This window comes from Zootoca vivipara, chromosome 14 (assembly GCF_965207765.1).
Source record: "Zootoca vivipara chromosome 14, rZooViv2.hap1.1, whole genome shotgun sequence".
In the NCBI taxonomy this organism is placed as follows: Eukaryota; Metazoa; Chordata; class Lepidosauria; order Squamata; family Lacertidae; genus Zootoca; species Zootoca vivipara.
The window spans coordinates 8,092,874-8,120,849 of NC_142597.1; the positions used below are offsets into that span (position 1 = coordinate 8,092,874).

The 27,976-nt window shown below is 46.0% G+C and overlaps 1 protein-coding gene and 1 long non-coding RNA gene across 2 annotated transcripts; one reads left to right on the forward strand and one right to left on the reverse strand.

Moving 5' to 3' along the window:
* Window positions 1-41: 41 nt before the first annotated feature.
* Window positions 42-27,968, reverse strand: LOC148683477 (uncharacterized). Its single transcript, XR_015947043.1, has 2 exons — window positions 27,843-27,968; window positions 42-1,261 (listed from the first exon to the last, which is right to left on the reverse strand). It is a non-coding gene; the product is annotated as an uncharacterized LOC148683477 (long non-coding RNA).
* Window positions 1,057-7,781, forward strand: LOC118096877 (prolactin-releasing peptide receptor-like). The gene is made up of 2 exons (XM_035139204.3): window positions 1,057-1,475; window positions 7,014-7,781. The coding sequence occupies exons 1-2, from the start codon at window positions 1,057-1,059 to the stop codon at window positions 7,645-7,647; spliced, it is 1,053 nt and encodes a 350-aa protein (XP_034995095.1). The 3' UTR covers window positions 7,648-7,781.
* Window positions 27,969-27,976: the final 8 nt, after the last annotated feature.

Here is a 27,976-nt window from a genome sequence, read left to right on the forward strand (position 1 = left end):
CTGCTGTTTTGCTTTAAGAGCTCTCAGAGAGCTGCCTCCACTTTAGGGATGGGAGAGAAATTTAATTCTGTTTGCATTTAAAGGAGAGCATACCTGATTAGCACTTTCCAAACAATAGCTGCGGTGCATTTCTCCAACCAAGTAATGTGTGCATATACTAGGGTGCATATAAATGCATATATCCATGAAAATAACAGGCAAAATGCATTTTACTAGGAGGAAATTCTTTGCAAAAATGTGCATACTGGGATAAATTTGCAGTACAATGCTATTGAATTTTCACCAGACTTTCTTTTAAAATCACTAACTGATGTAGAAATGCAGAGAACTGAACTTATGGTTTGAAAAATGGTAAACCGAAATTGGCAGATTTATACATTCCTACTTCACAGTGGGATGTTTCCTGCCAAACTACAATTTGCTTTGTGGCAAAATCCTGAAGCTCTCCATCTAACATCTCTCTGGGCTTGTCATGTCTTTTAGCATGTTTTCCAGTTTGCTTGTCTTTAGGGGAAAGCTGTTTACCCGATTCCTTGTCATTCTAAACCTCCTTTCCCCCCTTCCTTCCCTATCTTATCTCTCAGGCACCAGTGGAGCCAGTCATTCCCCTGAAAAGTAGTGGCAATGTTGCAATTTTGGGACTCAAGAGCCATATAATGAAGAAGCAACGGAGGCAACCCAGAAGAAAATGGAAAGGCATCAAAGTGGGGGAGGATAGTATTATAGCTTAATGAGTGTAAGTGAGTCAAACTTGAAAGCATTTCATCCTGCCCTGCAAGCTGCGAATGCTGCAGAAGCAAGCTCTTCAAAGGGTAGCCTGTGAATACAGATTTGCATGAGAAATAGAAGATGTCTTCTGGCACCAGGCAAGCTAAACCCAGTATTCCTTTTGTGCAATAGATACATCAGCCTTTCATCCCAGAGCAAAATAGAGCAGTCAGTCATCCAGGGCCCTGTGCACACAGGGTGGCCCCAAAGCAAACTTCAGAAGACTTGCTTCACTGCAATTCCATCCTCCTTGTGTTTTTATGTGCAGTCCCTGGTTGCTGCCTGCTGATGGAATCCACTGGTCGCTGGGTCCATGTCCCTTCCAACGGCAGCACTTATGAGGTTGAGCTCAGAAACGGCTCCAATTCCACTTCTCAGTTTACCGGCGTGCAGATGATCCAGTCTTTCAAGCCTCTGATCATCCCCTGCTACACTTTGGTTGTGCTGGTGGGCATTTTTGGGAACTATCTCCTCCTCCACGTCATCTGTAAGACTAAGAAAATGCACAATGTCACCAACTTCTTCATTGGAAACCTGGCCTTTTCTGACATGCTGATGTGTACAACCTGTGTCCCTTTTACTCTAGCATACGCTTTCAACCCCCAGGGATGGGTCTTTGGGAAGTTCCTGTGCTATTTTGTGTTCCTGATGCAGCCCATGACGGTATATGTGTCTGTCTTCACCCTCACGGCTATCGCAGTGGACAGGTAACTACTTCCTGAATGATTGATCCAGATTTCGATCCCTTGTCCCCATTCCCATCCTTGCTGCCAGACCACCACCTCTTTTGATAGCTCCAGATTGCTCCAGGACCAGGGGTCAGGAAACTTTTTCAGCGGGGAGCTAGTCCACTGTCCCTCAGACCTTGTGGGGGGGCCAGACTATATTTTGAAAATAAATAAAATTGAATGAATTCCTATGCCCCACAAATAACCCAGAGATGCATTTTAAATAAAAGCACACATTCTACTCATGTAAAAACACCAGGCAGGCCCCACAAATAACCCAGAGATGCATTTTAAATACAGTGGTGCCTCGCTAGACAAAGTTAATTCGTTCCACGGGTCTTTTCTTATGACGAAAAATTCGTCTAGCGAATCCCATAGGAATGCATTGATTTTTTTTTTTTTTTTGCCCATAGGAACGCATTAATTGAATTTCAATGCATTCCTATGGGAAACCGCGATTCTCTAGACGAATTTTTCATAAAACGAATTCGTCTAGTGAGGCAACCTCCGCTCGAAAAATCCTTTCGTTAAGCGGAAATTTCGTTAAGCAGGGCATTTGTTAAGCGAGGCACCACTGTAAAAGGACACATTCTATCATGTAAAACACGCTGATTCCCAGACTGTCCGCAGGCCGGATTGAGAAGGCAATTGGGCCGCATCCAGCCCCCGGGCCTTAGTTTGCCTACCCATTCTCCAGGTGGACCCAGTCTAATCCAGGGCTACCTCAACCTGATTCTGCCAAATCCCTGCTCAACCTGATTGGTTCGTTATCCAGGGGACTCCAGTGCACCAACCTATGCAGTCCACCCTTCATTTTAGTTAGGTAAGGCTAAGAGAGGTGACTAGAGAGTTGAGCTTTATGAATGGATCTGAACTTAATCCTTGGTCCCCAACTGATACTCTGATTTAGGAGTAGCCAACCAGGTTACTTCATAGATTGTTGGACTACAGCTCCCATCTTCCTTGACTGTGCTGCTGGGGCTAATAGATGGGGGGGGGAGAGAGAGAACAAAGCTATTAAGCCTCAAACCAATCCATTAGTACAGGGGTCAGCAAACTTTTTCAGCAGGGGCCGGTCCACTGTCCCTCAGACCTTGTGGGGGCCGGACTATATTTTTTTTGGGGGGGAATGAACAAATTCCTATGCCCCACAAATAATCCAGAGATGCATTTTAAATAAAAGCACACATTCTACTCATGTAAAAACACCCGACAGGGCCCACAAATAACCCAGAGATGCATTTTAAATAAAAGGACACGTTCTACTCATGCAAAAACACGCTGATTCCCGGACCATCCGCGGACCAGGTTTAGATGGCAATTGGACAGGCCCCAGCCCCCGGGCCTTAGTTTGCCTACCAATGCATTAGTACTTTTCAGAAGGACTCGCATTCAGCCACTGCTTTGACAGAAGACTGTTCATCATCAGTCACTGCCAGTAGCAAATGTTTTCCATCGTTCTGCACTTTTGTTGCAGCCCAGTGGGTTGCATCTTAAACTCACCTTTTCATTGAAGAGACGTAATTACGGTACCTTTGGGAGGAAATCCTGCTTAGCCTTATCTCAACAGGTTGGGGAAGTGAGCTCTACACAAAGTGGCAGGTGCTCTACACAAAGTGGCAGGTTTCAGGTGGAAGCTTTTCCTAGCCCTACTTGCAAATGTGAGAGATTGAACTTGGGAGCGGGGCCATTCCATCCCATTCTGCCACCTGAGGCGAAACAGGAAGGTGCTGTCCTCCTGCTGCCCGCCTGCCAAAGCCTCACCAGGGTCTCATGCCAGTGATTTCCGGCGAGATCTCCTTGTGTAATTCTCACGAAATCTCACATGAGCTCTGTGAGATCTTGCGAGATCTCGCTGGAAGCCACCACTGCTGCTGCTTCTCCTCACTTCTCCTGTGGCGGTGCCAAGAGCAGCCACACAAGGTTCCATTGCCTGAAGCAGCTGTCTCAACATACCTCATGGGTGGGCTGGCCCTGCCTGGGACCTTCTGCAACCTTGTGAAGCCTGCACTGTACCCCTGAGCTGCAGCTCCTCACAGAACTGGCCCTTATATCAAGATGCTTACAAGCAAGCCCATCACTTTCCTGGGTTTTGTGCTCTGCAGATGCCCTACTGTTTTAACTTGACCAGCCCAAAGGATGCTACAGGGTAGTAGACATTAAGTGGATACTTTCTCCTGCTGTCTTTCCAACTTGGGACCAAACCACAAAGACATCGCTGGCTGTTTGCCGTTCCCACTTTGTGAACCATCTTCCCTTTCCCCTTTCCCACTGCAGGACCATCAGGCTCTCATCATGCTTCTAACTTGTGAGCAGCCAAGTAGGTGAACAAGCTAATTTCGTCCCTACTCTTCTCCCCAGGAGGGTCTAGTCGAGCCAACAGGATAAGACCAGAGAATGATCCCTATTTGAGCTGCCGCTGAGTTTTCTCAGCAATCAAGGAAAGAAGTCTTTGTCTGCTGGAGTTTTTTTTGTGCGTGGTGTGTGTGTGTTGCACTGCTATGTATTATTTCCAACCTCTGGTTAATATTATGAGAGTTTATTTGCTGCAGAGAAACAAATTGTTCAGGTGGCTGAATGCAGCTTTTCTCTTTGAAAAGCAGGACAGTGATGTTTCCACGGCAACATAAATCTAGTAGGCAATGGTAAGATAGGAAGCTGCCTTTTATGGACCATTGGTCCACCCAGCTCAGTGCTGTCTACACTGACTGGCAGTGACTCTTGGTGGTCTCATCCGCACAGTACACTTAAAGCACTATGATGCCCCTTTAAGAGCCATGGCTCCCCCTAAGAATTCTGGGGACTGTAGTTTGCTAAAGGTGCTGAGAGTTCTTGGGAGATCCCTGTTCCCCACAAAGAACTACAATCCCCATGGTTCTCCAAGAAAAGGGGTTGACAGTTCAAACACTCTGAGAACTGTAGGCTACAACAGCCCGAGATTATTTTAAAACATGATTCAAGAGCCTGTGTGAATAAAAGGATCTTCGCCTGGCACTGAAAAGACCAGGCACCATAGGCAAGCATATTTGGATAAGCTATTCTATAGCCAGGGTGCAACTACTGTACTGAACACACATAAGTGCAGGTGTGTGTGTTTGGGGAAGCTGGGTGCACTTGCCCTGGGCCTTGGAGGGTTAAGTCACCCCTCCAGCATTGAGCTGTAGCCCCATTCTCAGCATGGTGCATGTAGTCTGCGCCAGGTGACAGCTAAGCCCAATAGGCCTGGAGCACATGGAGATTGCACCCTCAATTGCACCAAGGAATGCTCTGCAACACATAAGTGTTCTGAGGCAGATGGGCCCATCATGTGAAAAAAGGTTCCCTGAGGTCAAGAAGTCTGGGCTCCACCTGACACAGGCAAATATAGGGACGCTTTTCTTCTTCCCTCTCGCTGAGCTCTTTGAAGTTCCAAAGGGCTTCAAGGCACATTTTGACTTTACCTCTCGAAACCCAAGCTTTAGCACACTTCAGAGAGGCGGAAAAACACATTTGGAAAAATCAGATCTAAAGGAGTGTTCTGGCTGGTTGGTGAGTTTCTGGAGTGGCTGGTAGGAACCCGCTGTGCAATACCAGTCTTGCCTCTGAATGGAAATAAAAGCCTGTGTTATTTCATTCCCCCCACCCAATAGCTACTTCCCCCCGTGACTTAATTCAGCAACAAGGCTTCTGATGGAATAATTGCTGTTCCCGAGGAGTGGAGCTGTTCTGGGGTGGAAGGCTGTAATTTCCACCACCAGCTTTGCCTTGTGACAGTCCTTTCTTGTTTAATTAACTGGCATAGAAATGGAATATTAATGAAATCAAAGCAAGAGGAACGGTATGTTTGACTAAATACACGGACCTTCTGCTGCTTTTGTGTGCAGCCCTGGGATTTTCTGGGGCTGATCATTAACCATTTGCTAGTACTCTTCGTGTTTCTGGTGGTTCTTGTTGAACTGCAATATTGCCGGTGTTGCTCTAAAACAGAAACCACTTATGGCCCATGCCAGGGATGGGGTGGGGCGAGGGTGGGGGGCAGTGGCGGAGCTTTATGCTCCGGTGGCGGAGAGCAGGTGGGGTGTGGGGGTGTGGCGCCACCAGTGGGGGCATGGCACCCAGCGCAGGGGGGGGCAGCCGCGATGGCACCCCACCGGGATCACGCTGCCAGGGGCGGTGCGCTCCCCCCGCCCCCCTCTTCCTCCACCAGCAGTGGGTGTGGGTGGGGAACTCTACCAGGATCTGAGTATAGCAAGAGCTGTCAAAGACATCCAACATGGTGCAAGTACTATTTGGAGAAGGCAGCCAGAAGCTATAGTTCTGCATCTGCTTCCCTGAAAATAGGCCCCATTGAACTCAGTGGGGTGGTTTCCCGAGTGGACATGTATAAGACACGTAAGGGGTTTTGCTGCTGACAGTGAGCATACTGCATGAACCAGGGAATGTACCCAAGATTACTGTTGCATTTGTCTCTGACCCTCTAAGTTGCTCAAGACATAGGACATAGAATTACAGTGTTGGAAGGGACCTTGGGGGTCATTCATTGTGGCTGCTGGTCTTATGCACTGTGTCGGCAGCATAGATTATGGTAGGATAGCAAGCTTTTGGGAATTCTTTGTCAGGAAGGGATAACATGCTGCCTCACCTTTTTACAAAAAAATATATTATTTATATTATTATGATTAGTTTAATTTATATGCCACTTAATTATTATCAGCATTATTTATTCAGTTTATTAGTGGCTTCACATATAAGGAGTCTCCAAGAAACATACAAAAATTTAAGAGCAGAAAGCATGCCTTAAAACAAGGGGGGAAAGAATGCTACAATAAAAGCCATACAACAATCTATAAAACAGACCCAATAAATCAGCAATATATGCCAAAACAGGCTTCTAAGCAGTTTACAAAATATAAAAACCAGTTATAAACATCAATCCCCATTGAGATTGAAAAACATGCTTATATAGAATACAAAATCAAAACAATCCCATTAAAAGAATTAAAACAGGAGACTCTGCAAGGGAAGCCGGGCTGCTCTCCTGTAGGCAGGCTCCCTCTGGTTTGAGGTGGCAGCTGTTGGCCACTGATCTTAAGTATCCTTAACCATAAGAAGCTATCCTCTCTCCCATTGGAGCTGGGTCGGGGTGTGTGTGTGTGTAGCTCAGTGGCAGAGCATCTGCTTTGCAGGTAGAAGATCCCTGGTTCAGTCCCCAGGTAAGAGAAAGAAAGGGTGAGAAAGACCCATGCCCCAAACCCTGGATTGTTGCTGCCAGTCAGAGTAGACAGTACAGAACTAGATGGACCAATGAACTGACTCAGAATAACACAGTTTCTCTCTCTCTCTCTCTCTCTCTCTCTCTCTCTCTCTCTCTCTCTCACACACACACACACACACACACACACCCAACTCCCATCCTCCCCATCCTTTGGCTGTGCTTGATGGGAGTCCAATGATATCCGGAGGACTGCAGGTTCCCCATTCCTTTCGTAAGAGAAAGCAGCAGGAGGGATGTCACTGTCTTTCCTCTCTTTTCCCCAGGTACTACACCACAGTGCACCTCCTTAAGAAGCGCATTTCCTTTACCACCTGTGTGTACATCATTGGTGGGATCTGGCTGCTCTCCTGTGCCTTGGTGGCCCCCGCTATTGCCCACACCTACCATGTGGAGTTCCAGAAGGAAGGTTTTGCCATCTGCGAGGAGTTCTGGATGGAAGAGGGGAAAGAGCACCTGGTCTATGCCTACAGCACCTTGATCATCACCTACATCCTCCCCCTCTCGGCCGTCTCCCTCTCATACATCTGCATCTCCATCAAGCTGAAGAACCGCGTTGTGCCTGGCCACCCAACGCAGAACCAGGCGGAGTTCGACCGCCTGCGGAAGAGGAAGATCTTCCGCCTGCTTGTGCTGGTGGTGGCCGCCTTTGCCGTCTGCTGGCTCCCCATCCACGTCTTCAACGTCCTCCGTGACATTGACATCAACCTCATCAACAAGGACTACTTCCTTCTGATCCAGCTGCTCTGCCACTGGTTTGCTATGAGCTCTTCCTGCTGCAACCCCTTCCTCTATGCCTGGCTGCACGATCGCTTCCGAAGCGGATTGAAAGAGGTGTTCACCTTCAAGCAGAAGATCATGCCCACTAATAACTGTGTAGCGGTCAGTGTAATGCTCTGACATGTTGGACTTAGGAGGGTCCATGGCAGTTAGTTGAGAGGGGGGAGTAAGTTGTTCTTAGCTCATATGACTTGCACTCTCTAGCCCACCAAAGCCCAGTCTTACAAACTGGAAGAGCGAAGCCACTGCTTCCACTGCCTCTGTAGGAGAAAGGTTCTCCCGGACAAACACCTAAAAGCATCCAATTAATCATAGAATCATAGAATCATAGAGTCGGAAGAGACCACAAGGGCCATCCAGTCCAACCCCCTGCCGAGCAGGAAACACCATCAAAGCATTCTTGACATATGCCTGTCAAGCATAGCTGCCAAGTTTTCGCTTTTCTCGCGAGGAAGCCTATTCAGCATAAGGGAAAATCCCTGTAAAAAAAGGGATAACTTGGCAGCTATGCTGTCAAGCCTCTGCTTAAAGACCTCCAAAGAAGGAGACTCCACCACACTCCTTGGTAGCAAATTCCACAGCCGAACAGCTCTTACTGTCAGGAAGTACTTCCTAAAGTTTAGTTGGAATCTTCTTTCTTGTAGTTTGAATCCATTGCTCCGTGTCCGCTTCTCTGGAGCAGCAGATTACTTTTCCATCTCTCCCTCTTTCATACACGTTTGTGTGTGTGTGTGTGTGTGTGTGCGCACACACACACACACACACTGAATCTGCAACAAAATGTTGCAGTATGGAGTGGTTCTGTTCAGGCTGCCAGCCAGCCAGGCATACCATTTCCCAGAATATTCCATTTCATCCCCACTTCTTCATTTTTGAGCATGTTCAGTCCTCGTTAGACTGCTGTGAGGGAGGGGAAACCTTTTTTTCAGAGGGGATAATTCTTTAGGTGCTGTTTTGAGTCCATTATTAGTATATACAATGATCTGTTAGTATATACACACATGATGGTGACGGCAGGTGGGACTCTGCAATGTGAAGTGCTCCCGTTTAGAGTTACAGCCAGGCCCTCTACCAGCCATTTCCCTCTCCCCCATTTCCTTACCTTCCCCAAACATTCACATAGCATTCTGTGGCAACTGAGAATGCTGAATTCTCCTCAGGCTATTGGACTAGGTGGCCCTTGGGGTCTCTTCCAACCCTGCAAATCTGTGATTCTATTTTCTATAGGCCCTTGAACCCTTATATTTCCAGTCCATTGCTTGCTGTGCCGTTTGCACAAAAATGCTTTGGCTCATGTTTTAAGTAGAGTTTCTCTTGACAATTCCTAATATACCACCTGCTATAATCACAGGGGAAATCTTAGGGCTTTACAAAATAATCCCATCTTCCTTTAGGCTTCAGCAGCAGTGTGTTGCCTTTAATATTTCCAGCTCTTTCCCACATCCTGCAGATGCAACATAACTTGATTTTCTTCCCCTCTGGTAATGTGTAATTGCTCGTACTACATTCTAATCAGATTACAGCCAGCATAAACACCTCACTTCTGAAGCAGTCCAGCCATAATGACATACGTTCCACTACTTTTGACTCATCCCTCCCTTTCTACGGAACACAATTTACAAAAGTGTTGGCATCTTTGCTAGAGCAGGTACGGGATGTCAGAAGGACAAAGGCATGAAAGGATGGCTCTCTTTCAGTCCTCCCACAGGGCAACCATTAAAACATGTTGGATGAATTCTGATCGCTTCAGGGGCATTCACAGAAGAGAAAATTATAGATGTTGCTGCTTAGATGCTTGTAAACATAAGTTGAGCCCTGCTGGGTGTAGTATCCTGTTCCCAAAGTGGCCAAACCAGATGCCCATGAGCAAGACAAAACCATGTTCTGCTCACGTTCCCCAGCAACTGGTTTTCAGAGGCATGCTGCATCAGATGCTGGAGGGTAGGTATTGAGAGCCTTATCTTTCATAAATTTGTCTAAGTGTTTCTTGTTGTTAAATTAGGGTAGAAACTTGGAGCTGCAGGAGAACCCATGGATTGGAAGACAAGAAGGGGCCTTACACCGAGCCAGACCATGGCTCCATCCAGCTCAGTACTGTTTACACGAGGAACAGGGAAGCTGTGACCCTCCAGATATGGCTGGAGTGCCACTCCTATTCTCCTTAATCAATGGCCATCCTGGCTGGAGCTGATGGGAGTTAGACTCCAATAACATCTGGAGGGGCACAACTAATTGGTAGTGGTTGTCCAGGGTTTCAGACAGGAAGTCTCTCCCAGCTCCTATATGGAGATGCTGAGGGTTGAACCATGTGCTCTACTATTGGGCTATCATAGCCACCAATCCTATGGGGATAAGGACAGCTCAGCCGCCCCCGCCCCCAGTATGCGGAGATAGGGCTGAGCCCCCCCAATCTTGAGGGGCTGGGCCCTGCCGGGTCTCCCCACAGCAGCAGAGGGCTTTGTTGGGCCTCACAGACTCATCCTGACACGTGTGATGTCACACGTCTGTGTCACACGCGTGATGTCATGTGTACACCCGGAGTGGTGGAGGAGCAGTCTGTGGGAGTGGATGAGTTCATAGCCACTCCGAGCCAGAGAAGCGATTTTTGTACCCTCCTAGGCCTGTGGTTCTTGGCAGGCGCCAAACTCCTAGGTACACTCCTGGTAACTAGAATCAAGCCAAGCTTTGTTTTCTGTGCTTCTGTGTGCCAGCTAGAAGGTAGATTTATTAAATGAGGGAGTACATTAGCACACACCAATCATTTAATGCATCCCCCAAAGAATCTTGGGAAGGGTAGTTTGTTAAGAGTTCTGGGAACTGAACTTCTGGAAGGAGTAAGCTGCAGTTCCCAGGATTCTTGGGGAGGAATGTGCTTTAAATGTATGGTGTGTACACAGTGAAAGCTTTGACCTCTATGAGGTTAGCCCACCCAAAGCTAAGATCTAATCTGGGAGGTATTTAGTTCTCTCTGCAGAGATGCTAAATAGGCTCTGAGCAATTTTAACAGAAAGGGGGTTCATAAAAAGATAACCATATTTATTTATTTTAGATATTTATTGGTCACCTTTCCAGGTAATGGCCATTGGAAGTGACTTACAGCACATATATTACCCTCAATAAAACAACTAGAAAACTATCAATTCCCTCCCAAAGCAGCTACCAAATCTCTGCTAACCAACTCATTCTTTCTGTGTCTCATTTGTGATTCAAGGTTCTTTGCATATTCAATACATAAAGAATACGCAGAGAAGAGGTTCTTATATATTAACCAAAGGTCTGTTTTAAGCAGGTTGAAAAGAATTGCCAGTGGTCTGGATTTTGTCACTTCACACTGCTGCATGTGTCTCTGGTGTATGTGGCTAAGGTCTCCTACTCCAGAAAACCCTCAGGCAGGATCACTGCATTATAAAGGAGCCACATGGAGGCTAATTGCTTTGCGGTCTCTGATGATATGAGATTGATGCGCTGAGCATGAAGCAGAAGGCATTAACATAGAGGATCCACTAATTGCTTTGTTTTTGCAGTGTTTTGGGGTTTTTTTTTAAGCACCCTTGCACAAGCAAGCTTACATTCTCCTCTTGAGTATCGTGCTCCAAGCATCACAGCAACGGTGAGTTATATTTGCACATTTCAGAGATGAAAATGGAGACGCTCTTATACACCTGTGTTCACAGCTTGAGGGCGCCTCTCTATTACATGTTGCTGAAGACTCTCTATTCTGCAAGAACCTGCCCTGTACTGGCTTCAGAAGAATCGTGGGTTAGCGGAGTGAACTGTACCTTAAGAATGTTTAATACCGTATATTCCGGCATATAAGATGACTGGGTGTATAAGATGCCCCCCAACTTTTCCAGTTAAAATATAGAGTTTGGGATATACTCGCAAGTAAGTGGCTGCTGCTTTCTTTCCATGGAGGGAGGAGGGAGAGCCGAAGGGACACACGGGGCTTTCAGCTCTCCCTCCTCAGCATCCGGCGTATAAGACGACCCCCGACTTTTGAGAAGATTTTCCTGGGTAAAAAAGGTCGTCTTATACGCCGGAATATACGGTAGAACTTAAGTTTTAACAGTTATCTGAATTTGGGTTGTTTGGGCAGAAAGTGAGTAGCTCAGTCAGTACAGCATCCTAAATCTCAGGGTTGTGGGTTTGAGCCCCACATTGGGCAAAAGATTCCTCTGTTGCAGGGGGTTGAACTGGATGACCCCCCCCCCCTTTTTGGACCAATACATTTTTATTGATTTCTTTTCCAATTTTTTACAATTTATAGCATAAATAATTGACAACTGTACAACATATAGCTTTTTCCAGCTTTGACTTCCCTCCCCCCCAAATCAGGTACATTAATTCAATCTTCTCGCATATTATCCAATTTAACTTAAAATCAAAGATATAGGATCTATCTCATAGCCGCTAACGTTTTCATTCCTTTATAATTGTCTTTAGCATAAACTACAAATTTACTCCACTCTTTCTGGAATTTCTCATCGTCCTGATCCCGGACTCTGCAGGTCAGTTTGGCCATTTCCATAAAATTAAGCAACTTCATTTGCCACTCCCTTATTGAAGGTATTTCTTGTGATTTCCACTTTGGGGCAATTAGTATTCTGGCTGCCACAGTGGCTTACATAAAGAACCTTTGGTCTGATTTTGCAATCTCTTTGTCCATCAGCCCCAGTAAGAAGGCTTCAGGTGTTTTTGGGAAAGTGTCCCCAAATATCCTTTTTAATTCATTATACACCGATTCCCAAAATATTTTAATCTTAGTGCACCCCCACCACATGTGGAAAAATTCACCATTTGATGTTTTACATTTCCAACATGCCTTGTTTTGTAATCTGTACATTTTTGCTAACTTGACAGGTGTCAAGTACCAACGATAAACCATTTTCATGACATTTTCTTTTAAAACTGTACAAGGCCGTAAATTTTAAATTCTCCTTCCATAATTTTGTCCATGCATCAAATTCTATATTGTGCCCAAAATCAATAGCCCATTTAATCATTGATTCTTTCACTGCCTCGTCCATGGTGTACCAATCTAACAATAGATTATACATTTTGACAGCAATTTTTGATTACTTCCTAACAATTCAATTTGGAATTTGGATTCCTTTTCTTCAAAGCCCAGATTTCTTTTATCTTTATGAAACAAATCATTTATTTGATGATATTGTAACCATCCTGCCAATTGATCCTGGATTTGTTCAAACGTTTTTAATTTATACTCCTCTTTTGTTTTGACAATAATTTCTTCATAGGTGACTCCCTTCCCTTCCATATTGAGTTTTTGTATTGACAACACGTTAACCGGAGAAACCCACCATAGCATTTTCTTTTCTAGTAGGGCTTTATTTCGTTCCCACACTTCATAAATTGACCTTCTGAATACATGGTTTAAAAAACTTTTGTGGGCTTTCACCTTTTCATGCCATAGGTAGGCATGCCACCCGAATATATTTTGAGACCCTTCTAGATCTAGAATATCTGTATTTTCTAACATAATCCAATCTTTAAGCCAACAAAGGAAAGATGCTTCGTAATATAATCTCAAATCGGGCATTCCAAATCCACCTCTTTCCTTTTTGTCCACTAGAATTTTTAATTTGATCCTTGGTTTCTTCCCTAACCATACAAATCTTGATAATATTTTTTGCCAATCCTTAAATTGTCCAATTCCTTTTATTATTGGGATATTCTGGAAGAGAAACAATAATCTGGGGAGAACGTTCATTTTAATCACGGCAATTCTTCCCATAAATGAGAGTTTTAAACCTTTCCAATTTTCCAAATCTTTTTTAAATTTCTTTCCAGATATTTTCATAATTATCTTTAAATAAATTTATATTTTTTGCTGTCAGCCAAATCCCTAAATACTTGGGCATCCTTGCCTGGTGCCTTTAGAAATATTGAATTTTTCTGTCAGATTATTGTTTATTACTAATCTTGCCGAACTGGATGACCCTTGTGGTCCCTTCCAACTCTACAATTCTAGGATTCTAGAACACATAGTCCTGTTTGTACACCAGCCCCCACCCTGCTAAAGAATATTGCTAGGCTGATGAGTTATGAACACCTCTTAGCCACTCCCAGAGGAAATGCTTCATGAAATAACAAGGACGCAAATGGCATGAAATTTGCATGTGCTAATTTGTATCTATTGATGCTAATGCATATCTAATTATTTAGATCTATTTACGGTTCACAAATGATGACTGTAATTTAGAGAGAAATATAATGCATCTCATCATAGTGGGGGAAGACTGACCAGGTGTGGATGGGCAGCTTTGAGACCCCCATTCTCCCTTCTTGTGCTTTATCTCAAAACTGAGCTTAGACTGCACAGCTCATCAAACAGGTTTAGGGCAGCTTCCTATGTTCCTATGATGGGCATTTCACTGCATATATACAGTGACCAACTTTTACTAAATCAGATAATTTGTCCACCTATCCCATTATTGCCGACTCCAGAGGTAGCCAGTGGGGTGCTCTCCAGGTGTTGCCTCATCAGCCCCAGCCAACAAGGCCAATGGTCAGGGATGATGGGAGTTGTAAGGTAAAGGGACCCCTGACCATTAGGTCCAGTCGTGACCAACTCTGGGGTTGCGGCGCTCATCTCGCATTATTGGTCGACGGAGCCGGCATACAGCTTCCAGGTCATGTGGCCAGCATGACAAAGTCGCTTCTGGTGAACCAGAGCAACACACGGAAATGCCGTTTACCTTCCCGCTGTAGCGGTTCCTATTTATCTACTTGCACTTTGATGTGCTTTTGAACTGCTAGGTTGGCAGGAGCTGGGACCGAGCAACGGGAGCTCACCCCATCGCAGGGATTCAAACCGCCGACCTTCTGATCGGCAAGCCCTAGGCTCTGTGGGTTAGTTGCACAAAATCTGGAAGGCACCACACTCCAAGATCTCAGGGACAGTGAGGTCCTTCCCAATACCATTTCCCGGGTTCTTCTTAAGTGGAGATGCCAGGAACCGAAGAACCCAGGGCTATCTGCACACAAAGCATGTACTCTACCACTGAGCTATAAACTGTAACTCAGACTGGTTCTCAATAAACCACTGGTTTCCTGGGTTAAAAGTCCAACTGAAATGCATGTTAGGGAGGAATGTTCTATTTTGACTGCTACATCGAATCCCTGCGATGGGGTTAGCTCCCATTGCTTGGTCCCAGCTCCTGTCCACCTAGAAGTTCTAAAATACGTCAAAGTGCAAGTAGATAAATAGGTACCGCTCCGGCGGGAAGGTAAATGGCGTTTCCGTGTGCTGCTCTGGTTCGCCAGAAGCGGCTTTGTCATGCTGGCCCCATGACCTGGAAGCTGTACGCCGGCTCCCTCTGCCCATTGAGTGAGATGAGCGCCGCAACCCCAGAGACGGTCACGACTGGACCTAATGGTCAGGGGTCCCTTTACCTTTACCTTTACCTTTACCTCGCTTCCACAGTGGAACGCGTCAAAGAGTATCATTACATGGCTTTTCAGAGATGAAACGGACAGGACAGGACAACTGAAGGAAAAATGAAGCCTGCATTTTGCAGCACTTAAAATCTGGAGAGAACCTTGCAAATATAACCAAGCCTTATAAAAGTTTCTGGCAAGTAAGGGAATTTGGCTGTGTTCATAGGAGAGGAAATGGAGGCAAGGAGAATAATGTGGATTTAAATGGCCTACGAGAAAAGCATGGTCCGTAGCACAAATGATAAGATGTAGGGGGGAACATTCTGAGAAAGAAGCTCACCATTTCCTGAGTCATGAAATGATCTTGCCCGGTTCCCTTAACAATAGCATTTGATTACAAAAGATTAGTGTCCCTCAAAGCTTATTACCAGGCCCAGGATTTTTGGATGGTGGCTTTGAACAGTGCACCTGGACATTGCAACCTAAGGCAAGCCACCTGATTGCAAAAGGAGGTGATTGCTCAGTGGATTACAGTAGGATCAGGGTGGGGGGACTTTGGGAATAGTTTCATTTGGGGGCCAGTATCTCTGGTCTTCTCCTCCAGATGTTGAATTTTGTGTGCTATTTCCCCGATTCCCTTTCAACAGTGCAGTATGTTGGTGGTGGTGTGTCAGAGGTTAGGTCTCCTGCAGTGATTTTCAGACAGATATTGAAGTGAGATTAGGGACTGATGAGCTGAACGACCTCAGAGCCCCTTTTAGCCCTGTGATTCATGGCTGTTAATGCCTGTGAACAGTCTGCCAAACTGGATGAACTGGTAGAACTCCCAGAAATTATCCTAGTGGCTCTGGCCGGGTAGTCAGGTTTCTTTCCTTGCAACGGAGACTGCTGGCTGGCTGGTCTTTTCTGGAGGAAGACAGCATTTTAGGAAGATGATTTGCCTATGACTTTGTTGAACTGTATCAATTGTTTTGATGAATTTGGTGTCGTTGTTTGCTTTATATGCTATTGCATTTGATATTACAGTGTTTGCAGTGTTTTGATTGTTTTTTAATGCTATTGTGAGCAGCTCTGAGATCATCATTTGTTGCTAAAAAAAAGTGGGATATAAATATTACACCGATTCATTTCCTTGCCCTGCCCCTACTGTGGAATTAATTAATTTGGTCTGTGTAAGGCAGGGGCAAAAATGAATTTGGCCCCAATGGTTGGTGATCAGGTACCATGTTCCAGCTGGTGGTGGGTGGGGCCTGGTCTCATTCAGACCCACACACTCCATCTGTTTTCTCTTGTGGATCAATGTATGCTGGTGATGGCAAACACCACAGCATTTTCAGCAACTGTCATTAAAATAAGGGCAAGGATATGTGCTCTGAGTTTTAAAACGTATACTCTTTAACTCAGTTTGGCAATTTCATCTGCTTTATTGTCTTACATATGTATGTACTTTGCACACAAACTGCAATGGCTTGTTGCTGATGCAAATAAATATCTATCAGTGATCTCCCCTCATCCTTTTCTCCTTTGATGGATCTGGCTAGTAGTGCATGGTGCCCATTGTGGAAGGCAGGAGAGCCAACAATATGCAGAGGTAGAGACAACCAAGACTTATCACTTCCAAAGTGCTCTTCTCCAAGAATGAATTTGGCAGCAGGGCTGGCATGGGCACTGCGTGGGCCACACTGAAAGCCTCCATGTGAAGACCACCAGTAAGCTGCACATGTGGTAAGTGTGAACGAAGAAAGCAGGTGGGATGGTTGTAACTGGAGTAGATTGGGACACAAAGGGCAAAGCTGTTTTCTCTAATAAATCATGATGGCTCTGGTGGTTTCCCTAGAAATCTCTTGGGGAACAGTGAACTTGTAAGGCATCTGTTGCATTGTTTAGTGCTGTGAAGCTCCACCTATGCTCCACCTGTATATATGTGCAAATAAACCTTATTATCATCTCATATGCTCTCATTTCCAAAGGAAACTTAGGTGCCCACCACTTGGAGAAAAGGAACATGAACAATATATTACTGATGCATCCCAAGCAAAAGACTAACCCACCCAGCCCCTCTATTCATTACCATTCCTTAGTTCAGAGCTTTCCTAACTTTTCATGTTGGTGAAACACTTTTAAAATGTGCATCATTTCATGTCACGGTAATTCAGTTTTACTAGCAAACTGGAGGTTAAACCAGGCATCCCCAAACTGTGGCCCTCCAGATGTTTTGGCCTACAACTCCCATGATCCCTAGCTAAGAGGACCAGTGGTCGGGGAAGATGGAAACTGTAGTCCAAAACATCTGGAGGGCCAAAGTTTGGGATGCCTGGGTTAAACTAACCCCTTTCCAGCCCTGGGAGGAGTACAGGGAGTGTTCACGCGACATACCTACACACTGCAGCCAACACACTAATGTGTCCCGACACACAGTTTGGAAAGCTCTGCCTTGCTCTGTCCTACTCTGGTGAACAAATTTCCATTATTTTAAAGACATGATGATGATTTATATTTATTAATCACTTTACTCAAAGAAATGACTCAAAGTGGTTTACATTAAAGATTTGTTCAATCCATTGTCTGAGTAAGGGAAGACTGACTCAAACTTTGATGGTGCACAAAGAAAAATGAAGAATTGATTAAACCACTCTCAGTGCAGAAGTCAAGTCTGAGCACAATAGCCCCAAAAAAAGCTGAAAAAATGGATGAGAAGAATTTTTTGTCCCTTTTTTTGTTAATTTGTGCGACATAGCAGAAATGTCTAGAACTGTGATTAGGTTTATCTGGAATATTTCAGACAAATACTATTATCAAAGAGATATTGGGCAAAATGTGTGATATGGCTGCTGCAAGTGACGAGTGCATTTTAGGGTGCATTAACAAAACCATAGGCAATAGCTCTGCTTTCTCCTGAACTAGCCAGATCTCATCTGGAGTACTGCATTCAGCTCTGGGCAAATCTTGAACAAATCTGCTCAAGGATATGGACAAATTGTAATATGGAAGTCTCTACTGCATACTGGCACATCCAAATGCATGACCCATGCCCTCCATTGTGTATGTGCTGCCTCCTATGGTGGCAGGACCGCTGATTCATGGAAACTGGAAGCCATGACCCGGACATCTCCAACCCACTGCCCAACTTTACATTTACCAACAAGAACCCTCTGCATCAGGACTTTAGATATTTTCATTCTTGAAACAAGTTCCCCAAACAGGTCAACAGTCAGAAATCAGGCAATCCATTCAAGTCTGTGAAAGATTTCTTTTGTTGACACTCAACCGTGCCATTTAGCACATGGTTGGGTAACAGAACACATCACATCAAAGGTAACATTATGTATCTCCAATGGCCTATATCTACCTAAGGGGAACACAAGAACCTAATAATCCTGCTGCATTGGACCAAAGGTCCATTCCGCCCAACATCCTCGTCTCTCAGTTGCCAAGCAGGACATAAAGGCAATAGTTTCCCCCACCATTACCCCTGGCAAATGGTTATGAGAGGTATACTGCCTCTGATGCTGGGGGTGTCCTTACTCTGTACTTTTAATAGCTTTTGTTACGTGAGGTGGATGCTGTGACCCTCGCGTCCTGCCAGTGGGCTTGCCCTGGCCATCTGACTGGCCTCTGTGGAAACAGGATGCTAGACGAGATGGGCCTTTGGTCTGATCCATCAGGGCTCATTTAAGTAACGGAGAGTGACTTCCCAAATCCCACATCCAGGGGCCATAAGTACCTTAGTAGAGCCCTGCTGACTCAGACCAAAGCCCTATATACAGTCCTATATATGGTCCTGCATTGTGTTTTCTTCACGACCAATTAGGTGACTATAAGGAGCTCTCAAGCAGGATCTGAGTGCAACAGCAGAAGCCACCAGCAAGCTAACAGGATTGCTTCTTCCTCCCTCCCCTTTATATATTTTTAATTAGCTTTGCCCCATCACCGCACCTGCTGAGCATCAGATGCCCGACTTGTACAGGCTTTCTTCATGGTTCGGATGACTCTTTCTCGAAAGGCCACAGGCCCTCAAGGGAAGGCAAAACGACAAGGGACACGTATTGATGTGGGCTAGGATTCTGAGTGGTGCACAAGAAAAAAATATGTTTAAGGGCATTGCCTCAGGTGTTCAGCTAAACGCGATGATCAAGATAAAATATATGAGAGGTGAATGGAAATCGCCAAGTAGACACCATGAAGTGAGCCTTTATTCATAAATTTACTATATTTACAGGCCACCTTTCCTGTAAGGAGTTCCAAGTGGGGTGCATGGTTCTCCCCCTCCCCATACTATCGCCACAAGAACCCTGTGAGGTAGGTTAGGTAGACGTTGAGTGGCCCCAAAGTCACCAACCCCTGAGAATTGTGGCTGAGAAGGGATTTGAACCATTTGCATCACAGGTCCTAGACCCAACACTCTAATCACTAGACTACATACTGACTCAAACCATTGGTCCCATCTTGCCTTTGTTGGAGCCAAGTTAAACCCTCCCTGGTGTGACGACACCTTGCCTTGCTGCTTTGCTGCCCAGCCCCTTGAGCTCCTCTGCAAGACCAGAACAGGACTGTGAGGAATTTATGCGGTGGCAAAATTCAGAGGTTCAGTTCTCCGCCGAATGCTGCTGCCCAACGCTATTACAATGTAGACCTATACACAGTAGTATGCTAAAGCGTAAATAAAAATGCATATATTAGTGAAATAGCAAACAGGAAGCAGCCAACTTAGGTAGGAACACTGGAAGGAGCAGAGGCTAAGCCCAGCACTTCCTTTGACAGATTTCAGCTCAGTCCTACCACCTCGGCTGCCATTCTAGTTCCAACATCAAACTGCTCTTGCTGTCAATAAGTTTCTCCCTAGGCGACACAAAGCAGCTTCCAATGTTTGTTGCCACTATTCCCCAGTGCTCAAGGCTCTGTTCTGTTCTGTATTTATTTACCTGACTATCGCCTGGCCTGCAAAAGCTTCCGAATCTGGGTGTGTTAGTAAAGTAAATAAACCCTAGCTGTTTGCTTTTCTTTTTTTAAGGCATGAAGAATGCTCAGAAGAATGTTTACTCCTGCAGTGGATTTCTCTGTACTGATTCAACAATAGCTGAAGCAATTTAAAGGCATTCCATAACCTCTTGCCAGTCGAGTGGGTAGCTATTGAGAAGGTATTCGTGGAAGGAAAGCTTGTGCAAGTTGTTCTAAAAAAATAATAATAATCAATCCATCATGCTAATCTGTTGCAGTAAGCATAATGGAGTCGCCACCCTGAAAACTAGCAAGTTTATTATGGTATTACCATTGGTATATGTTTTCGTGGACTAGAAAGCTTGTGCCAGGGTTAGCCAATATGGTGCCCTTTAGATGTTGTTGGACTCCCAACTTCCATCATCCTTGACCACTGGCCATCCTGGAAGGGGCTGATGGGAGGTTGTATCCATCAACATCTGCAGGACACAATTGGCTATCCTTGGCTTTTGCTGTAATGCAACTGTTTGTCCTTCAAGTGCCACAAGACTCTCTGCATTATGGTGATGATGGTGATGATTAAAAAGGCATTTCCGGATTTTTCAGTTTTAAAATAATGATTAAGAAGATTTTGGAATACAGCAGAATGATAGGTTAACAGACTGTGCTTGAGAGAGGACAAGCACCTTGTCATGAACTCTCTTTTTATGCCAACCACAGGCAACACCACTTAGCTTGTTTTATATATGATTGGGACAGGCAGCTGAGCCTAGGGCTTGCCGATCAGAAGGTCGGCGGTTCAAATCCCCGCGATGGGGTGAGCTCCTGTTGCTTGGTCCCTGCTCCTGCCCACCTAGCAGTTTGAAAGCATGTCAAAGTACAAGTAGATGAATAGGTACTGCTCTGGCGGGAAGGTAAACGGCGTTTCCATGCACTGCTCTGGTTCGCCAGAAGCGGCTTAGTCATGCTGGCCACATGACCTGGGGAGGCACTGCAGGTCAGTATTGGCAGGTTGAAGAGTAACCTGTTCATTCCCCCACCTGAGGGTTCTTTCATAGGGTAATTCCTTGTCAGGGGCATGGAATCTGTGGACCTCCATATTTCGTTGGGTATTAACTCCCCTTACACCTGCCACACTACCCTGGGGAGGCATGGGTTCCGCAACCCTGCCCTATGTCACTTAAAAATGTTTTCTCTCAGGCTGAGCTATGAAACCGACATCTTCTCAAAGCAGGGGAGAGTTTTCAGGAGCAAGAAGAGTTAAGCACTCCCTCTGGCAATTCTTCCCTTCAAGTTCAAAATACAATGAGAGTTGGCAGACGTGGTACGGGTTAAGCACATGTAATTAAGCAAGTACAAATTACATCTGAGGTGTATTTGAAATGAGCCTGGGCAGGTAGAGGAGTGGTTCCAGCACTCTGGTTGCTCCTTGCCTGCAAATACAAATTACAGCAGAGAGGCATTTTGCAGAGGAAAATTGGCAGGCACGGGAGGGCTAAAGCACTCCTCCCTCCTGCTGATTCTCCCTTACAGGTGCCACGTGTGAGAACACAGGTTTGTAGCACAGTATATGGGCTTCCTGAGAGGACATGGAGTTCCAGCCCGAGAGTCATTGTCCAGGAAGTGAATACACCAGCTCAAGTCCAGCAACCTGTCCACAATACCTCATGGCCTCCAGGCTCTCCCTGTTCAGCACAAGTCTAATGATTTGTATGCAAGGAGCACAGGGCACAGAAGACTTTCACTGGGCACCTGCCAAGAGGGACGGGAAACAGGTGAGATCACTATTCACTAACCCATGTGCAAATGAGTAACTATCCTCATTCTTGAGTCAAGGAGCACCACGCCCTTCAAAAGCATAACAGAACCATGAGCCAACAAACACCGAAACTCTGCGGTACACTTTCCACCTGCCTGCTCTTTCCCCGGTCTCTCTAGAAAGAACAGGACTGCCTGGTGCTAAATTATCAGCAACACAATGGGGTGGGGGGTGGGGAGTGGGGGGGGGCGGAGACAGAAGCTATTGATGCTCATTGTCCTTTACAACATATGCCGCCCATGTTCACTGTTTTCCTTTGGACAAAACTTGGAAATTTGACAACACATACACCGCCCACTGGAAGTTAGAGGTTGTTGTTGGCAACTGATCTTGGGACAAGGCTGGAAGTTAAGCAGCATGTGCTCCAATAAACAAGTGCTCCTCTACATCCTTCCCAACACTAATCAAAGGAAAAGTGTTTTAGCTCAATTGTTATTTTAAACAAACAAACCCCCCAAAATACTTGCCACACCTATGGCTGGGAACAGGTGGATGAGTGATTTGGATCGGTTTGCATTTTGATGTGAACTGACCTAATTCACACTTCCTGAAACAGTATAGTATAACTAGTACACAGGTGTCCTTAGAAAGTTGCTCTTCACTGAATTTTGTCACGCATTTATTTGTTTACAGAAATTCTGCCCCACCCTTTAGCCAAAAAAAAAAAAAGGCTCTCTGGGCAACTTACAAGATTGAATTCTAAGACAGTCCCTACCCTCGGGCTCATAAGACATGACACACAAGGAAAATGAAATGGGAGGAAGGAGGAGAGGAAAGCAAGTTCAAGCTCTTAAAGGTGCAGTCCTTCAACCAAAAATACGTATATTAGGGGAAAGTGTGCATGAGAGAATCCATTTATTAATGAAAATGCACAAGTGCTCTTCTAAAGCTATCACTACTTCCTGCAGAAGTGCATTCCATACAGGTGAAACTCGGAAAATTAGAATATCGTTGAAAAGTGCATTTATTTCAGTAATGCAACTTAAAAGGTGAAACCAATATATGAGACAGATGCATGACATGCAAAGCAAGATGTGTCAAGCCTTTATTCGTTGTACCGGTAATTGTAATTATTTGTCGTTAGGTGGGTCAATTATAAATGGAGTGTAATTAATGAAATATAATAGCAATGTTTATTTTTGTTTATTTTTGTATTATTGTAACTATTTGTTTTATTACTGTGGAATTTCCAAAAGAAAGCATTTGTAAAAATTAAAAGAAAAATAAAAAATAGTAAGTTGCACTACTGAAATGAATGCACTTTTCGACGATATTCTAATTTTCTGAGTTTCACCTGTAGTTTAACAACAGTGCTGAAAAAGCCGCCCTCGGCTTATACTTGAGTGAGGCGGGCGGCGGCGGAGAAAAACACAGGACCGAGGGTTTGGAGAAGTGCTGCGCTGCAAATCTCCGAACCCCCGTCCTATGCCTGCTCTGTGTGAGGCGGCAGGGAGGGCGAAGCGGCGAAGAAGGGATCCTTCCTCGCCGCTTCTCCCCCCACCCCGCTGCCGGCAGCTGGGAAAGGCATAGGAAGTTATTTATTTTTATTTTTGAAATTTACCAGTAACTGCTGCACTTCCCACCCTCGGCTTATACTCGAGTCAATAAGTTTTCCCAGTTTTTTGAGGTAAAATTAGGTGCCTCGGCTTATATTTGGGTTGGCTTATACTCCAGTATATACAATACTTTCTTTGGTCTGTCCTGAAACTCCCAGTATTCAGCTTCTTTGGATGTCAACACGTGTTATGGGAGAGGGAGAAAAACTTTTCTCTATCTGCTTTTTCCACACCATGCATCTGTTATATCTTCTCTTAACATGCTTTTTTCTCTAAACTGAAAAGCTCCAAAGGTTGCAGCCTTTCCTCATAAGCGAATTGCTGCATCCTCTTGATAAAAGCATGCAGGATACGGCTTTCACTGTCTATCAGCCACAATGGGCTATGCCAGGGGTCCCCAAACTAAGGCCTGGGGGCCGGATGCAGCCCAATCGCCTTCTAAATCCGGCCCGCGGATGGTCCGGGAGTCAGCATGTTTTTACTTGAGTAGAATGCGTCCTTATTATTTAAAATGTATCTCTCGGTTCTTTGTGGGGCCTGCCTGGTGTTTTTACATGAGTAGAATGTGTCCTTTTATTTAAAATGCATCTCTCGGTTATTTGTAGGGCATAGGAATTCGTTCAACTTTTTTTTCCTTCAAAATATTGTCCCCACAAGGTCTGAGGGACAGTGGAGCGGCCCCCTGCTGAAAAAGTTTGCTGACCCCTGGGCTATGCTTTGCCTACACTGTTGGAGACAGTATGCCTTTGAATAACAGTTGTTTGGAATCACAGAAAGGGAGAGCACCGTTGCGCTTGTGGGCTTCTCATAGGTATCTAGCTGGCCACTGTGAGAACAAGATGCTGGAATAGATGGATATTCTTTCTGGAAGCTGCATGACATTAAAGCGACATGAGATCAGGGTTGATAGACTCACGATTGCATGCAGTTCACAGGTGCCTTGCTTTAATGTTACCTTGTGAATAAATCACATCCAGGGAGCACCTTCCTCCAAAACCCTTCATCTCCGTCCTAGCAATCCAGAGAAGGAAATTCCACTCAGCTGAAGAATGTGCTGCGTTCAGCTTTGTGCTATGCTGTATCTGTCTTGCAACATATACAAGCAACAGAACAGTCCCATCTATAAATAACTAAGTATTCAACTGAAAAAGCTTCTCAGGCATGAAATATTGAGATAAGGTTTTCACATGTAATACATTTTTATATAGAAGTTGGGCAGAGTGATATTATAACAGGTCCAATATTAGTTTCAACAAGTACAGTATGGCATAATCATGAATCGATATACAGTGTGATTCTGCCCATACACACACACACCCGAAATCCTACAAAATCCCTTAGATGGCAAAAATGCCTGCATTTCTACTACATAAAAAAAGGTGAGAACTTCTGGTTCCCAAACTGGATTCTATCATGTCAGCCAAATAAACATAGCTGCCAGGTAAGCTTTAGTATGAGGTTTAAATTTAGAACACATCAACAACTTAAAACGACAAAACAAAGAATAAAAGCCTTGTCACCTGCTCAGTTGTGGAGCAGCCAAACAATATGCCAGCAGGCATGTTATTTATTTATTTATTTATTTATTTATTTATTTATTTATTTATAAAAGATTGTTGTGATGCGAAATAGAGTCTAATTTGTTTTTTGAAAAAACTGAAATTCAATACATTCAGAATTGTCTAGAACTGGAAGCTACTCTCTTTGAGGTGGAACAACTATTATCTAATCCCAATGTGGCAAGTTAATTCACTGGTATGTATAGAATGAACTCAGAGCTTGATCTTATTCTTAGTCTGCATTTTCTAGGAAATGATGTCACCCTTTCCCCTCTGACCTACCTGTAAAAGCATGGGCAGAAATTCAACAGACACCATCTAACATCTAGCATCAAGGAGCAATCAGAACAGCTTCACCATCTGTATTTCAGCTTCACACTTAGGCTAGTTAAAATAAATAGCCCTGCTCCTGCGCCTATCGATAGCAGCCTGACACACCAGTTAAGCAGGCAAAATGTTCCCCATAACTTTATGACTAATTTCTACACACACCATCTTCCGGTCAGGCAACCAAGGACTTATCAGTGTTCAAGGACACATTCCAGCCAGGCAAAAGCACTCAAAGCAAGTGCAAGGCAGGTCCAAGTGAGGAGTGTGACCTGGAAAGAGCCCTTAGGGCCAGACAGAAAGGCTTGGAAGGCCACATTCTCCTCCACTCCCCTTGCCCTGAGTTGCCCAACTCCTGCTTTAGGGGTTCTATATCTTGGGGGCATGAGCTTTGTTGTAGCAGCTGTTCCCTAGCTTTGAATTTGAGATCTATTTAGAATGAAAGTCTAAGAAGGATCATTATTCTTCCCAGGGGCGTAGCCAGGATGAAAATCAGGGGGGGCAAGGGGCGGGCCAAGGGGCAGGGCCAAGGGGCAGGGGAGGGGCCACAGCGGGGCAAGGAAAGCTCCCTTTTCCCTTGCCAGCTTTCCCTCCTCCCGCCCCGGCGATGGCTTTCCCTCCTCCCCCATCGCGATTGTCAGGAATATGGGCAGGAGTCAGGCTCTGGGGCCTGTAGTGCTTTGCAGGACTGGGGCCTGCCTCAGCTTGTGCTGGAGAAGCAAGGCGTGGCCACACAGGTGAAGACCTCAGCTTGTGCTGGAGAGGCAAGGAGTGGTCACTCAGGTGAGGCCACTTGATACCTCTCTGCACCTGGTGGCAGGAGCTGGGAAGGATAAAAGCCCAGCATTTTCCCTTCAGCTCTTGGCCACAGCAACGCTATCCCTGCCTGGTTGCCTCTGGCCTCTTGCTCCTTGGACCCTTGCCTTGCTGACGTCTTGATCCTTGCTCCGTGGACCCTTGCCTTGCCGACGTCTTGATCCTTGCTCCGTGGACACTTGCCTTGCTGATGTCTTGATCCTTGCTCCGTGGACCCTTGCCTTGCCGACGCCTTGATCCTCGACCCTTGTACCTTCGCCTAGCTTCTTGTTCCTTGAACCTTCACTGTGCTGCTTGTTCCTTGAGCCTTCGCCTTGCTCCTTGACCCTTGGACCTTCACCTTTGCCTCTGCCTTGCTACTTGACCCTGCGACTGCCTGCTGCTGGACCCTCAGCCCTGCACCTGTTCCTGCTTCTACACCACCATCTTGCCTCTGGTCCTGATGCCAGCCGACCGGACCGTGACAGCGATTGGCAGGCGCGAGGGGGAGCCAGGATCAGCCCGATTTCGGGCTGCTCCGACTCCCTCCTCCCCCATCGCAATCGGCAGGGGCGAGGGGGAGCCAGGATCAGCCCGATTTCGGGCTGCTCCGACTCCCTCCTCCCCCATCGCAATCGGCAGGGGCGAGGGGGAGCCAGGATCAGCCCGAAATCGGGCTGCTCCGACTCCCTCCTCCCCCTCCGCGATCGGCAGGCGCGAGGGGGAGCCAGGATCAGCCCGATTTCGGGCTGCTCCGACTCCCTCCTCCCCCATCGCGATCGGCAGGCGCGAGGGGGAGCCAGGATCAGCCCGATTTCGGGCTGATCAGACTCCCTCCTCACCCATCGCGATCGGCAGGCGCGAGGGGGAGCCAGGATCAGCCCGATTTCGGGCTGCTCCGACTCCCTCCTCCCCCTCCGCGATCGGCAGGGGCGAGGGGGAGCCAGGATCAGCCCGAAATCGGGCTGCTCCGACTCCCTCCTCCCCCTCCGCGATCGGCAGGTGCGAGGGGGAGCCAGGATCAGCCCGATTTCGGGCTGCTCCGACTCCCTCTTCCCCCATCGCGATTGGCAGGCGCGAGGGGGATCCAGGATCAGCCCAATTTCGGGCTGCTCCGACTCCCTCCTCCCCCTCCGCGATCGGCAGGGGCGAGGGGGAGCCAGGATCAGCCCGAAATCGGGCTGCTCCGATCCCCTCCTCCCCCTCTGCAATCGCCGGGGCAGGTGGAGGGAAAGTCCCAGAGCCGCGCAAAGCGGTTGCCTGGCTTTCCCTCCGCCCGCTCCACAGCCAGCCAGGGAGAAGGGAGACGGCACCGGGCAGGCAGCGGGGCAGGCTGGCCAGCGGCCCTGCTTTTAGGGGGGCAATTGCCCCCTCCTGCCCCCCCTGCCTACGCCCATGATTCTTCCTGTAAACAGCTCTGAGGTTTTATTACTATCAAGTGAGACATAAATGGTGGGAAATAAAATAAATACATTCCCTAACAGTCTTTTTTTTTTAAGGTGGTAGGGCAGTGAAGTTTAAAAAGCAGAGAAAGAGGTTAGGGCTTTTGCAGATTAAATAGTAAGAACCAGTGCTTTTTTTCTAGAAAAATAGGTGCCCGGTACTTACCATGAAGTTTATACAGTAAGTGCGACATAGTTACCATTCATGCGTTTTTAGGAATATGCTCGCAATGACATTGCCTGCTCAAGGCAATGCTTCTTCTGTAGACTGCATCGCAGCACATAACTAGACTCGCGCCCAGGTATTGTTGCCCACAGTTTATATAATTGTTTCGGAAAATATATATATTTTTATTGGGGGAAAACCCTGAAATGGGAAGGAAGACTTACGAGTCACCTTAACATGAAAATATAGAGATATTTATTTATAGATATATAAATATAGTTTAAGGGAAAACTGGACCTACAATTTATTTACCTGCAAGATTCCAGCCCCTAGCGCGGCCGCAGCTAAAGGATTATGGGAGCTGTAGTCCAAAGAAGAGTCGGACACTACTAAACGACTGAACAACAACAAAGTCCAAAGCAACGCGAACGGGGGTAAAGAGGCGT